We start from the raw sequence: 13632 nt of genomic DNA on the forward strand, positions 1-13632 counted from the left end.
GCAGCTGCTGTAGGCTGGATCCAAAGAAAATTGAAACAGCTGAGAAGGTTTCCATTAACTTCACTAGACTGGGTGCTGTAACAGGAAAATATTCCTAATTTCAGGCTTCATGGGATGGCTCTGCCATTGCTTCTTTAATAGGTGAAAAAATGCACTGTGGGGACCACACATCCTGAACAGCACAAAACCAATTTTTCCACTAGAGCTATAGAATCACAGGAATGTTTAGGTTGGAAAAGACCTCTAAAATCATTGAGCCCAGCCATTAATGCAGCACTGCCAAGTCCACCAGTAAATCATGTCACTCAGAACCTCATCATTAAATCCCTCCAGGGATGGTGACTCAGCCACTGCCCTGGACAGCCTGTTCCAGCGCTTGGCTATCACTGAAACGTGAGTCATGACACGTTTTCTAACCTTATCTGAGCTTCTCCAGAAAGAAGAGTTTCCTTCCATCTCCTGCATCAAACCTGAAGGCTCCTGCAGGCTCCTGTTGTTTGCCCTGCTCTGAAGAGCTGCTGGAGCCTTCAGGACATGAAGGAATCAGGGGGAAAACCCTACACAAACCCTGGTGTTTGAGCAGTGCTGGAAGTGCGAAACACCAGGTTCAATGCAAGGGCCAAGATGACAGCTGGAGTCAGGAGGATCTGTAGGGGCTGAATCAATGAGATTGGATTATTTCTTACACCAGACAAGGGGGGTGCTTTTGCCAACAACATTTTCAATCCTTCCAGATAAATTTAAGAAGGAATAAGTGATTTCACAGGAACTACAGAATCCTAGAATGGTTTGGGTTGGAAGGGATGTCCAAGATGATCTCATTCCAACATCCCTAGACCACATTGCCCTAGATCAGGTTTTTAAAGTCCCATCCAACCTGGACTGGAACACTTCCAGGGATTATCACTCAAGCTCCTATTTCAGTCTACCAGACATGTCACAAAGTGAAGGCACCATCAATATAAGGAAATTGCTGCAAAACTAGAAGCTAAAGTTCACTTCCAACATTTAAAAAAAGCCCTAATTACAATGAAAAGAGTTGGCTATAGATGCCTCAAGTTATAAATAATGAATGTTGGTGTTTATTCAGGCAAAAACCACAACCATTAAATATGGAAATCCAGTGCAAATCAGTGAAGCAAACATCTAGAAATAGAGGGAAAAGATAAACAATAATAATTAATAATTAAAGCTTATAACTAAGAAAGCCATGGGAATGTCAGAGAGACCATTCATCTGTAAATGTGGCAGTGAAGAAGATAATGCACTTAAATTCTACGTCTGTGAAACTCTCACTAACTTCACTGATTAGGAAGGAGTTGCTTAAAAATCAGCAGAAAGGGTTCTGATTTGATCTAGAAAACAATGCAAACTTCACTCAATGGATAAACCAGAAATGCTTTTTATCATTGCTATTTGTAAATGCTCCCTGTGGCAATGACTCCTGGTCCATAAATTTGTTATGGTGAAGGACTACCAGGGAAAGCTACAAGGAAAGCATTTTGCAGTTTTGGATAGCCTGATTTGCTTAGTTTACAATCAGATTTGTCCTCCATCTCCAAAACTCAGCCTATGATCACAGCAATAAGTGCTGTTCCTTAGGTAGTGGTGTTCACAAGAATGGATTTGACCATCAGCTTGCTTCTGTAATTTTTGGGTTGTTTCTTTCCCCCAGCTCCCTCAGCTGCATTCCTCACATTTTGCTTTCAGCTTTAGCTCTCATTTCTCATTCATGTGTGCATGAGGAGTCAGAGGATGCTGGCAGGTTGTTGTCCTGCCTTGATTTATGGCACCTTCTGCAGACACCCAGGTGCTCCAGCAGGTGCACAGGGATCACCATGTTCCAGGGACACAGGGCTGGTGCTGGCACAGCCACAGCAGCTGGGGGGCTGAGATTTTCAATTCTTTGTCTTAAGGCACCCTGGGATGTATTTTAAAGTTATGTCAAGATCAACTAGCAGATGCCATAGGTGGTTTTGTGCATGTGTCCGTCAGTCAGCACCCTTCCAGAAGTGTCAGAGGAGTTTATGATGAGATTCTAATGAAATTCATGACTGTGGCCAAGGCACAACGTGACCCAGATTCCCACATTCACGGAAGTGGAGAGTGCTCTGACCTGACATCTCCAGTTTTGAGATGTTCTGCTTTGGTTCCAGCTGCTGATTCCATCTGCAAGCTGCTGGGTTTGGGCCCATACCTGAGCAAGATTCAAGGCTTAACACAAGTTAATTGTGACAGGGGATGGGGCTGATTGTGTAGTAAGGTCATTTGAAAGAGAGGAGCTGATCTCCCAGCACCCAAATCCTCACAGAGAAGATTGGATACAGATGTGAGCATTCACCCCCTCCTGCTCAAAACCCCCTTAGCTGGTCATCATAATTACATCAGAGTAGCATAAATAGAAAACCATGGAAAGTGTTGAATATGTCTAAAAATGTGGAGCACCTGGTATTCCAGCAGCTCTTTTCTAGACAGAAATCTTTGCTCTGCCCTTGCATTGGGGGAAGAGGAATTGGTGCTGCCAAATCAACAGCCTCCTTTTTGCTGATGCTTAATTTCTAACCATGGCCAGAACTTGTCTGACCTCAATTCTCAAGTCTTTTGACCCACCAAATTGAATTGCTTTTAATTTTTTTCTAGCCAGCCCCCAAAAGCATTGAAGTGGTGCTTTACTGATGCAAATGGAGAAGGGAGCAGATAATTGAGTTTGATCTGGTCAGACAGAGTTATGGCTGGAGGCTACCTGTGAAGACTTTAAGCATAAAAAATATTATTCTCAGGAAATCCATCAGCTTCCAACTGGTAATAACTTGAAATTCCATGTGAAAACTCATCCCACAACACTCAAAATTTCCTCCAAACACTCAATTTAGTTTCAAAAGAATTTTCCTTGTGCACAATTATTTCTGTGTATTGGGCCCCAAATAAACAACCATGGGCAAGAAATTCCATAGAAACAACCTATAGCTGGAGTAATTTCTGGAAAATGAACTTTGTGGTTATACACTCAGTGCTAGAAGAAAGATTTGCTCCCTCAGGAAGCAAATTATCAATGCTCTACTGTATGTCCAGCTATAAGCAGGACACCCAGCACCTCCAGGCTGGGGTCACAAGAGCCTTGCTGGCAGTCATTAGGTGGGGCCTGGATGTGCCAAGGGGACAAAGCCATTGTTGCAGTGTTGTATTTGCTGGGAATGCCTCAACAAAGGCAGGGATGATGCATCTGACTCCATGTTCTCAGAAGGCTAATTCATTATTTTATGATACTACATTATATTAAAGAATGCTATACTATACTAAAGAATACAGAAAGGATGCTTACTAAATGCTAAAAAGATAATAATGAAAACTCGTGGTTCTTTCCAGAGTCCTGACACAGCTTGGCCCTGATTGGCCAAAGAGTGAAACAACTCACAGCAGAAAGCAATGAAACAATCATCACCTGTGGGTGAACAATCTCCAAACACATTCCACATGTGAGCACAACACAGCAGAAGCAAATGAGACAAGGATTGTTTTCCTTTTCTCTGAAGCTTCTCAGCTTCCCTGGAGAAAAATCTTGGGGGAAGGTGCATAATCCTATTTTTCAGAGGATGTGAATGCCACACTGCAGGGTACAGCAGGGTGTCCCCCTTGGACCTACACCATGCACAGGCCCAGCAGATGGAACCCGAACACCCTTTGGATGCTCCTCCCTGGAACTCCCACTGAAGTTCATTTTCAGTTCAGTGCCCAAGGGCAGCAGCCAGGCTGAAATCCCAGTTTCCCTCCTCCTACACAGCACATCTTGCTGCTGCTTACACTGCAATCTGCTTCAGGCTCCAGCTTGTGTATACATCACGGGCTCTGCTGATCACAACACTGATACCTACTTCAAACAATGAGAGCTTTCTGCCTGCAATTTCCCTTTGATGCTTAAATAACAGAAAAACCACAAAAACAAATGAAGCTCTCCTCCGAATTACTCAGGAGAATACGGTAAGCTACTCTGAGCTGTCAGATACCATTGTAATTAGGTGCTTTTAGAAATATATTATCTATTTTTATCTGTTATTTATTGTGCATACTGTATTTATTGTGCTGAACACATTATGCCCCTGACAGGCTATCTCAGATTTCTCAGTGTGTTAATTGTCTGGGCCCTGCTGCTACACCAGCTTCTGAGATTCAGAGACAAACCAATTGAATTCTGACATTTATTTATCTTCCTAGAGCGAACATTTTTGTCTGGTAAATATGTAGGGCTCCTAAAGAGATGTTACACCACGTCACACTAATCCTCCTCAGTTCCTGATTACTGACCAAACACACTATGACAGCCCTCTCAGAGCCACGGGCTCAGACAGCAACATCCTCTGCCTAAAGGCAAACCCACGAGGTTTCCAGAAGGAATTTAGACCAGCTGTGTCTTGGGGCAATGCAGAAGCACCCCAAAAGTGGGGGTTTGCCGCTCCCTGGGCTGTACAGAGCCATCTCAGGGCTGTGTTACCCCAAGAACTGCAAGGCAGAGCCACAAGTTCACTCCCTGGCTGCAGTTTCCTGTCTCTCATGCCCACCCACCCCTGCCCACATAAAAAAGGACAGAACAAGGCAATTATTCTTTTTCCCTTCCCAAAATCCTAGAAAATGAACATGAGTCAAAGCTCCAGCTGCCTGGCAGTGGGAATGCAAACACACCAGAGCTTCCTGGTAGATACTGAGAAGTAACTGCACAGCCTTTTAATTAATTAATCATCCCTTCCAGCCCTGCAGTATCCTCCAGATGAGCTGTGTCCTCAGCTACCCTGACCACAGGTGGGTTCTGGGCTCAGCTCTTGCCATCCATCTCCTGAGCACCCTGCAGTGAGTCCAGACTTGCATGGCCCACGTGGGGCTCATTCAGCCCAGTTTCTCATCAGAGGCACCAGAGAAAGGAAACCTCTCCTCCATGTGAGCCAGGCTCTCCATCCTTCCAAGGTATGTGCACGTCTCATGCCAAAGAAAAGCTTCCCCTTCAGCTTTTCTGTAGGCCTGATTTAAGACTAGAAATGAGAAGAATTTTTATAAGTCTAGAAAGCTGCAGCACAGAGCTTACAAGGGGGAGCATCAAAGTCCAGGAGAAGGAAACTGGAGGCCCTCAGAACTCTTTACAATGTGGCAAGGATTAATGGCCTTAAGTTCTTTACACCCTGTACAAACACTACCTATTCCATACTTTACAACACTTAATCTATAAAAAAACCTGCTGATTTTGCTTGTAGGAATTCAGAACCAGATCCATAACAATAAGCTCATATCCCTGACAGCACCAGGCAGCCTTCTGCAGAGAGAGAAGCTTGAACCACCCTGCCAGGAGCCCCTGACCTACACCCAGCCCCTAAAGAGCCAAGACCTTCACTGATCTGATCCTCTTTGAACAAAGAGGCTGCCAAGTGCTGCTTTCCAAAAGCAAACCAGGTTTGCTGAGCTGAGCCCAGAAGGAGAGAACAGAGCTGCCCTGGGAAGGTGATTCTATCACTCCTCTGCTGTCCTGGCACAATTTCATGGTGAGAAAAAGCTGCACCTGCAGGAAAACAACAGCCAGGAAATGAAGATAGACCAAGGATAATACCACCCATTTCACCTTTTAATATTCCCATGTTCTGGTTTGGTTTTTTTTTTTTTGGACTAATGGGGAGGGAACTCTGTTCCAGTGCTGTGTTGCAGAGGAATCCTTGTTATTATATGTGAGTCTTCAAAGATGAAAAAAAGCCATGGAATAAACCAGAAAACTTCCAAGTTCATGAACAGCTGTACAATTTGAGATCTTCTGTTGTCTTTGTATGCCATGTATGTGAGAACCATGGGAATTCGAAATGGGCAATAAAATATAAAATACATGTGTTTTTTAGTGATAATATATCAACCTAAGAAGTGGATGGGATCATATAGCAGCCTTTTCTCTCATTCATAATTTTAATATGCTGAAATGTCTACATTTTAGTCTACCTGGCTTTTAAAGTATATGGTTATGAATCCCGGGGAAAAAAAGACATCAAATGAAATAAATGGCAGCTTTGAATTAAAGTTGTGATGAACACTGTCACAATAAATTCTCTCCTCACCCAGAGGAGCGATGAGGGATTCCTGCTGTACCACACCATGTTTTCACAAGTCAAATACAGCCACGTGTTCAATTTATAGCTTGCTTTTGGGCTGAGAGTCTCCACAAATCTTAAATAAATGCAGCTGAGCATGATTCAAGGCTATTTGGATAAGAATACCATGTTTCCAGTTAACTTAGGCTGGGATTTTCTAGGTTGTGCAAAGGTTTTTGCAGCCCAAGTCAGAGGCACTGGTGTTTCTAAATCCTCTGGGCAGTGTGTCAAGGCATAATCTTTGAGAGGTGTTGCTCCATAACTTGTTTCCACAGCCATAATTGCAAGAGGAAGGGATGCTGAAATGACAGTCAAAACAATGTTTTCATAGGAAAGATTGACCCTTTTCAATACCCCAGCCCTTACTGGCATTGCAGTGTGCATGAATCACCAATTAATACCCAATTCTCTGCTCCAGCCCCGTTTGCTATTCTACAAAAGGGGATGACAATTTAAACAACCACTTCTGGGACACTTGGCTGGTGCACAGAGCTTTGCTCTGAACAAGATGAATGAATCCATTTAGACAAGATGGCTACACATTTTGCATATCTTTATTGCACTTTTACCACGTTGCAAACAATTCCACAAAAATGCTGCAAAAGTAAGCCTAGAGCTGCTGAAAGCAGCTTTTTACCCATATATGTATATATTTACACAAAACTATCAAAAGCAAAATTGAAAAGTAGCAGCTCAGCTATGATAGTCTAGAAAGATAAGAGCTGCCACCTCCTTATGGACAAATAGTACAACTTGTCATTTTACATCACTTTGTAAAACCAACATTCAAGTATTCCTGTCAAAGCACAATTAGTGAAATTCCCTTCTGGTAACCCCTGTATTTATTATCATTATTATCATTATTATTATTATTTTTTTGCCTTTAAAAGTTCATAATGCCTTAACCCTTTAAATGCTGAGTAGCTGGGGGGAAAATAAGCATTCAATTTAAATAAGATACAGTGGATTAGAGCACTTAAAGGGTTAACACAAAATACTAAGTGGACTGTCACCACAAATAAAGTGTGAGTCACAAAACTATGCTGTCCCTCTTAGTTAAATTTGGAAGGTAGGTCTGGGGTTTCATAGATATACCATATATAAATACAAAATATTAAGTAAAGGCCTCCTTTCTATACAAAAAGGACAGGAGGTGTTTTGCTATCAGACTGCTGTCTGTCCATGATCGAGTATTTTCTGAATCTTTTCATAATCTCTCTTCAGGAACTAATGAAAAGCATCACATTAGACTTATTTTTCTTAATGAACTAATCCTTTGCTGAGTCTACACTTTACCTACTTTGGGAACAATTATATCTCATTTCTGAATTCACTGAATTCACAGAGTAGCATACACAGTCTTTTGCAAGACTTTTATTTTTTTTTGTTGCTGTTCTTTTGTTTCTTTTCCTTCTTTGAATCTTCTTGACTCGGCTGGTAAAAACGTAGTCTTGCCATTTCACTACCTCTCAGTGGGAACAGTGTTAACATCAGTGTTAAAGTCATTTTCCACCACGTTGTCATAGCCATCCTTCTCTATGCAGTCACTGACAGCCTTGAGCACAATCCGCAGCCGCCTGTCCATCGCCTCCAAGTGAGGCTGGTAGAGGATTGGAGCTATTTTGTCTTTTAGCAAAGATTCTTTCATCAGGAGACTGAGCTTGTACTCCTCCTTGGCTAGCAGCTGTAATCGCAGATAGGTAGATTTCCTGATTCTAAGAAAAGGAGAGGAAAAAAATGCAAATCAGTTATTTCCATCACTGTTGATCTTGACAGCGCTAAAAGGCTCATGGCCAGAATTACAATTATAGTGTAAGAGCCTTATTCTGTGATCTGAAATGAGGAGAGCCAGGCACTGCCACAGTCCTAGCGAGCAGCTGGCATTGTCACCTGTCACTGATCCCTGGGGGCCCTCAGAGGTGCAGAGGTTTTGGAGCACAGATCCAAGGGGCAGAGCAGGCAGCCCTCGCATCCCTCACCTGGAAAGGCACCGAGTGGAGCTGGTGCAGCATTCACAGGGCCATGTCCACCTTGGCAATGACACGTGTGGCACCTGTGGCACTGAGCAGGGATGTGTGACAGCAGCAGAGGCTCCTCAGGCTCACCCTGCAGGGCTGAAACTCTAAATGTCACCCTCTGAAAACCCTGGCCATGGGCACCAAGGAAAGCTGTTGAGAAGCACATGAACAAGCTGGGATTTTGTCACTTGACTTCTATGGGATCTGTATTTGGTCCCAAAGCTACTCTCCCAGTGTCTCACAGCTGTGTTCCTGCAAGGCCCTGATCCCACACAGCATTGAATGTGGCAGTGCCAATGCTCAGGGCTAGCTGGGCAGGATGACTCCATCTCCTCCTCTCCACAGTGTGCAATGAAAGATTCACGTGAACATTTTCAGTCCTGCTAGTGGAAACAATGGCACAAACCAGGAAACACCTCCAGAGGGAAAACATACCTGCAGCACTGGTTTAAAGGCACCAAAATGGAAAGTTCATCATGGGAATATTTTCCAAACCTATTTAAAGATAAGAGCAAGAATGTAACAAAGGCTGTTTTAAAGACTTACTTTTTTTTTTTTCCCTTTAACCCCAGAAGGATTATTAAAGGTATTTACCCTCTTCCATTATCTAAGTGGATAATAAAAGTTTCATTTCCAAACTTCTCAAAGGTTTCATAGTGATGTCGATCCATGTTACCTACGGGACAAAGAGAAGAAAAAGACCATTTTCACTCTGGCTTGAGCCTGCAGGTCAGGGCAGTGCAAAAGCCCAGTGCTCCCCAAAAACAGAGCAGAGAAAGCATCAAACCTGCAGAGCTCATTTGCTCCTCCTGTAGACACCCAAAGTGTGTGATACTGGAAGGGTTGAGAAACCCCTGGCAGCTTTTCAAGTTCTCTGTGGCTTTTACACTTAAACTCTAAAAGGCCCTTCAGGAGGCAAAGCCAACCTTCCCCCCTCCAGCAGCCCCTCCTGGGGTGCACCAAGGAACCCCCTCTCCAGCAAAGAGCATCTCAGCTGCCTGGGGAGCCTGGTGACCTGTAGGGCAGCCGTGTTTCCTGCTGGCAAGGAGCCCTGCTGCTGCAGCCTGGGCTCAGCAGGGTGAGTGAAGCTGGCATGGTACATTTCACATGTGCAAGGGTAGGAGAAAATGCCCTGCTTTGAGCAGGGGTGTTAATCCTGATCACTTTGTTAATACTGCATTCAGCTTCCTGAACCCCAGCCAAACATCCTGGTTTTCCTCTGGTAAGAAGTTTGCCCCAGTTGCTGGCTGCCTGGGAAGCCAGAACAGCTTCATGTTTGTAAAATATGGATCAGGATGGTGCTGATCTGCACAGCTGCACAGCTCCCCCTGCGTGAGCTGCTTTCTAAGGCCAATGTGCAGAGCACTGCTGCCAAGCTATGAATTTTGTCTCCCTGGAAGGGGTCTTGAGCTACTTATAGATGCCACATATGGCTCCTGAGCTGTCACCTGGCCTCTCCTGCTGCAGCCTATTGCAGGAATCTCAGTGGGGGCAATGGCACAGGATGTGCCCATGCTGGCATGTGCCCAAGCATCAAGGATGTAGGCTGGCAACTTAGAGGTGTATTTGCTGCAGCAGGAAAGTTTTCATATGAGAATGAGAATTGGGCTTGGAATGGATCGCTAGTACCTGGCTGTAAATAATTATTTAATTGAGATCAGGTTACATAAACAGAAAAATTCCTGATACAATCCACAGCTGCCTTTGTGACAAAGCAATGCCTCTTCCCCCCCAGCCCTGACATTTTATAGAGAAGCAGCAGAGAACACTCCTGCAGGATGAAAACAAAGCACCATAATGAGCAGTCCTTGCATGTGCATTCAGGAGCCATATATTACAGGGGCAAAGCACTCACTAAAGCAAACGGTGAAGCCCTTCACTGTTGTGAAGGAGACTGGCCTGACCTGCATTCATCACCACTCTGCATTTCTGAACATCTTTGTTCCTTTAATCTGCACTGATGGGAATACATAACCATGTAAATCTGCATTTTCCCATAATCATCTAGAAAAGCACATACAGTAAATGCAGCTTCAGCCATGCTTTAGCAAACTGCTGAGCTATGCAGAGCAGTGCAGAAAGAAATGGTTCTTATTCTAATTAAATGTTGCATTTAATTTTTGAAAGAGATGAAACATACCCATTAGGAAATCAAAAACTGTCATATCCATTATATCCAGAATTCTGGTCCCACTGTCATATGGGGGTGTTTGTTTAACCTCTTCACAATAATCCGGATCAACTTCCCATCTGAAAAAGGCAATATTTTGATATTTTATGAGACATACAAAGCTTAGTGAAAATGACCAAAAAAAAGTTATTTTGCAAAGATCTACTTTTATCATGTTTGATTAAGGGCAGGGTCGGGTAGGGGCAGCAAATTCCAGCAATGCAGGCATGCAAAGAAGATTGTAACTGATGAAAAAGGAAGAAAATCACAAGACTGAAAGCTATCTGCTTCAGGATTTAGGAGACTAGCTGCACCATCAGTGACATGGTGGAAACAGCTCAGGGCTGCTGAGAGCAGTGCATCTTTATTCCTCTGACAGGGCTTGGACAGGTCCCATTGCATCCTGTCCATGCCACTGGGGGCACCTGTCCCCTGAGGGAATTGTGCCACTGAATTTGGGCTCAGGACCACAAACTGCAGCTCCTGGCACGTGCAGTGCCCTGTCCCTTCCCAGGGGGCAGGGACTGGGTTATTTCCCTGCCACCCTGTGCAGCTCTGCTCCCCACTACTCACTCTGCTTTCTTGCGCTTGTGGTAGGAACGCCTCCAAGGGTTTCTCCAGGTCTTCCTTTTTGCTAAGGACAAATCAGGCAGGAAAGCAGCCAGGGACCCTTCGATCTGGTCTGGTTTCCCACACAGGGCATGCTCTGTTGAGCAGTAGTAGGAGCACTCCCCATAGAAGCAGATGTTGTTGGCTGGGAAAGAAAGGAAAAGAGCTTTAAAGCCTACCCTTAAATTAGTATTGAGAATTCATAAAAGCACTGGTGTATGTAGGAGCAAAAATAAATCCAAACCCCTGTTACCACACAGTTTTCCTCCACTGAAAACACTAGAAAGACATTATTTCGGTGGCTGGGATCATGCCCTGTGCAAAGCACTGTATTTCCAGCCTATTTATATTCCCCAAACCTTTTTTTTTTTTTTTTAATCCTGTCCTTTCTCCTTTCATTTTCCCAGACTGATACATTCCTTGGGAGTTATTTGCTACCCCAGGCTGGAACCCCAAATCCCACAGCTGAACAAGTGGCATGCGCCCAAGATTAAGTCACTTCTCAAAATCTTGGCTTGTTTCTTTAATACCAGAGAACATTTCATTCATTTCCTCGCTGGTATGAGAAGAACTGGAAGTTTTTGCAAGGAGAATTATTTACCATCCAGAGTCCTGTGGGGGTGTGCAAGGAAGGTGGAAATAGCACGGACGTAACGCTGTCAACACACATCTCAAACACTAATTCCTTCCTCCACACCTCACATTACTCCAACAACCACAGAAAAAGAATCTGCAGCAGGTTTTGGACAGTGTGTTACCTTAAAGCCTCCCCAAAACTGCCACCACATATTTCTGCACCAACAGGAACACCCACATCTTTACAAGAACATCCTGCCCACAGGAATTCACTGAAGGTGAGAGAGAGCAGCTCATCCCCAAAGCCCACCAATACCAGACTGTGAACAGGAATAGGAGCACACTGCTGCTCTTGTCAGTGTGCTACAACTCTTGTGACATTGCTTTATGCACATAAAATGTCATTAGAGGAAGACTGTGCCTTTTCCTCATGGTTATGCATGAAGCTGAGGAGTCACATTGCTTCCTAATTCCCCACAAGGCCTCTAAATTCAAATATTGTTTCTGAGCTCCTCTCCCTCTGGGCAGGCTCAGTGCAAATGAGGCAGGAAGGGCTGGGTGTAGCAGGAGGTGATTTTTCTGCCTGCCACAGGAAGGGAAGTGTGGGTTTGCATGGCAGTGATGCCCTGCAGCACACAGCCCTGCCCGTCACTGTGACACCCCAGCCCAAACCCACATCCAGCAGAGTGCCCACAGGAGAGGGGGCACTGCCAGGGGGAGATGGTCAGCCAGGAGGACAGGGACAGCTCTGGGGATGGCAGGAGGGAGGGAGGGAGGAACACAGCAAGGAGCTGTGTTTGAGGAAGGAGAGGTAGGGGAACATGGAACAGCAAAAATGTCTCGTGATGCTTTTGATTAATCAGCTGCATTATCTGGGGCTGGCTCTTAAACCATGGAATTATACCAAATATCCACACTACAAGGCTGATGTGTTGCTACTTGACAATCTGTCCCAGCTTCCCACTGATGTCCCAGCTTTCTCTGTTGATGGCCACCTGATTTGTCCATGAAATTGTGATTACTTTACTCTAAGACAGCCCTTTTGCATCAGCCTGCTGTGGCTGACTCACAAGGGCCACCTATCCATCCATGCTCAGTAGCAACTTACCCAAACTGTACATTTATATTTACAGGGCTGGATCATAGTAGTTAAATATATCCTGGCTAAGTCCACAAATATTTACTCTGTGCCCAAAAAGCTTGTTGACAATTACTCAAGGAAAAGAAAAGTACTTCAGGGAAGAGAAAAGGAAGAACAGAAATTACAAAAGGAAGAGATCACTCAAACATGTCTGTATTTCTGAGTTTGCAATTTAAGTGTTTTACCAAGCAGAATCTCCTCTCTTAAAAATTGTGCTTCTGCTGATTTGAAGCTGCAGTGGGGCTGGGGCTTTAATTCAGCTGTGTCAGCATCACCCCCTCATCTGTGGAGGGAGGGAAACATGCAGATTTATCTTGACTGCCGGAGATAACTTATCTTCCAGGGTTTCTATGACCTGACTTCCACCTGGCAGCAGGAAGCCAGTGCTCATTTATCTCCTCCAGGATCGGTTTTGTAAAGAGCAAAAGTCCCAGCAAACACTCCCCATGCCATCACAGCCTCTGCTGCTCACTATGTAAATCTGACCTTTCAAGAAAAAGGAGTTGTATTAAACACAGCATTTTGCTCAGTGGGAAGATAAATACTCTGTTTAACAGTTTGCTTCTGTATTCAGCTTGGGGAACAATGAAACCCTGCTCTGTATTGTCACGAAAGCAACTGGGGCTAATCAGTAATCACACTGGTATCCAGGTAAGTCTTGAGGAGAGCTGGGGAAGTGCTGCTGTTTGCTGCTGCGGGGCTGTGCAGTGAGCACATGTGCTGCCTTCCACTCATCCCACTCGTTCCTGCCAGCATCTTCCAGCTATTGATCCTCCATGGAGCCCCATCGCCTGCTCCAGCATCCAGTGCCCTGAGCAATGGCAAGATGTGTCCTGCCATTGAGACAGTGAGCTTGCAGTAAAACCACAAGTGTATTTCTCACTGACAAGTTACATTCAATGGCAAATCTTTTTCTGCCAGCAGTTATTCCCCCCATGGGCTCAGACCTGTGGTACTTCTCCCTGCAGCTCCTGTTCAGTTTCTGGGGATAGTGGAGGTGAA

General features: G+C 44.5%; 1 protein-coding gene across 1 annotated transcript in view; it reads right to left on the bottom strand.

Moving 5' to 3' along the window:
* Positions 1 to 6652: 6652 nt before the first annotated feature.
* The window catches only part of FAM20C (FAM20C golgi associated secretory pathway kinase), a 58084-nt gene continuing 51104 nt past the window's right edge, over positions 6653 to 13632 (bottom strand). Inside the window, exons 6-10 of the mRNA XM_036392345.2 lie at positions 10878 to 11058; positions 10275 to 10384; positions 8729 to 8810; positions 8570 to 8629; positions 6653 to 7831 (exon numbers count right to left, since the gene is read on the bottom strand). Of these exons, the coding sequence (XP_036248238.1) occupies positions 7579 to 7831; positions 8570 to 8629; positions 8729 to 8810; positions 10275 to 10384; positions 10878 to 11058 (686 nt within the window). The 3' untranslated portion in view covers positions 6653 to 7578. The remainder of the gene's footprint in view (positions 7832 to 8569; positions 8630 to 8728; positions 8811 to 10274; positions 10385 to 10877; positions 11059 to 13632) is intronic.

The sequence above is a fragment of the Molothrus ater genome, chromosome 16 (assembly GCF_012460135.2).
Source record: "Molothrus ater isolate BHLD 08-10-18 breed brown headed cowbird chromosome 16, BPBGC_Mater_1.1, whole genome shotgun sequence".
NCBI lineage: Eukaryota > Metazoa > Chordata > Aves > Passeriformes > Icteridae > Molothrus > Molothrus ater.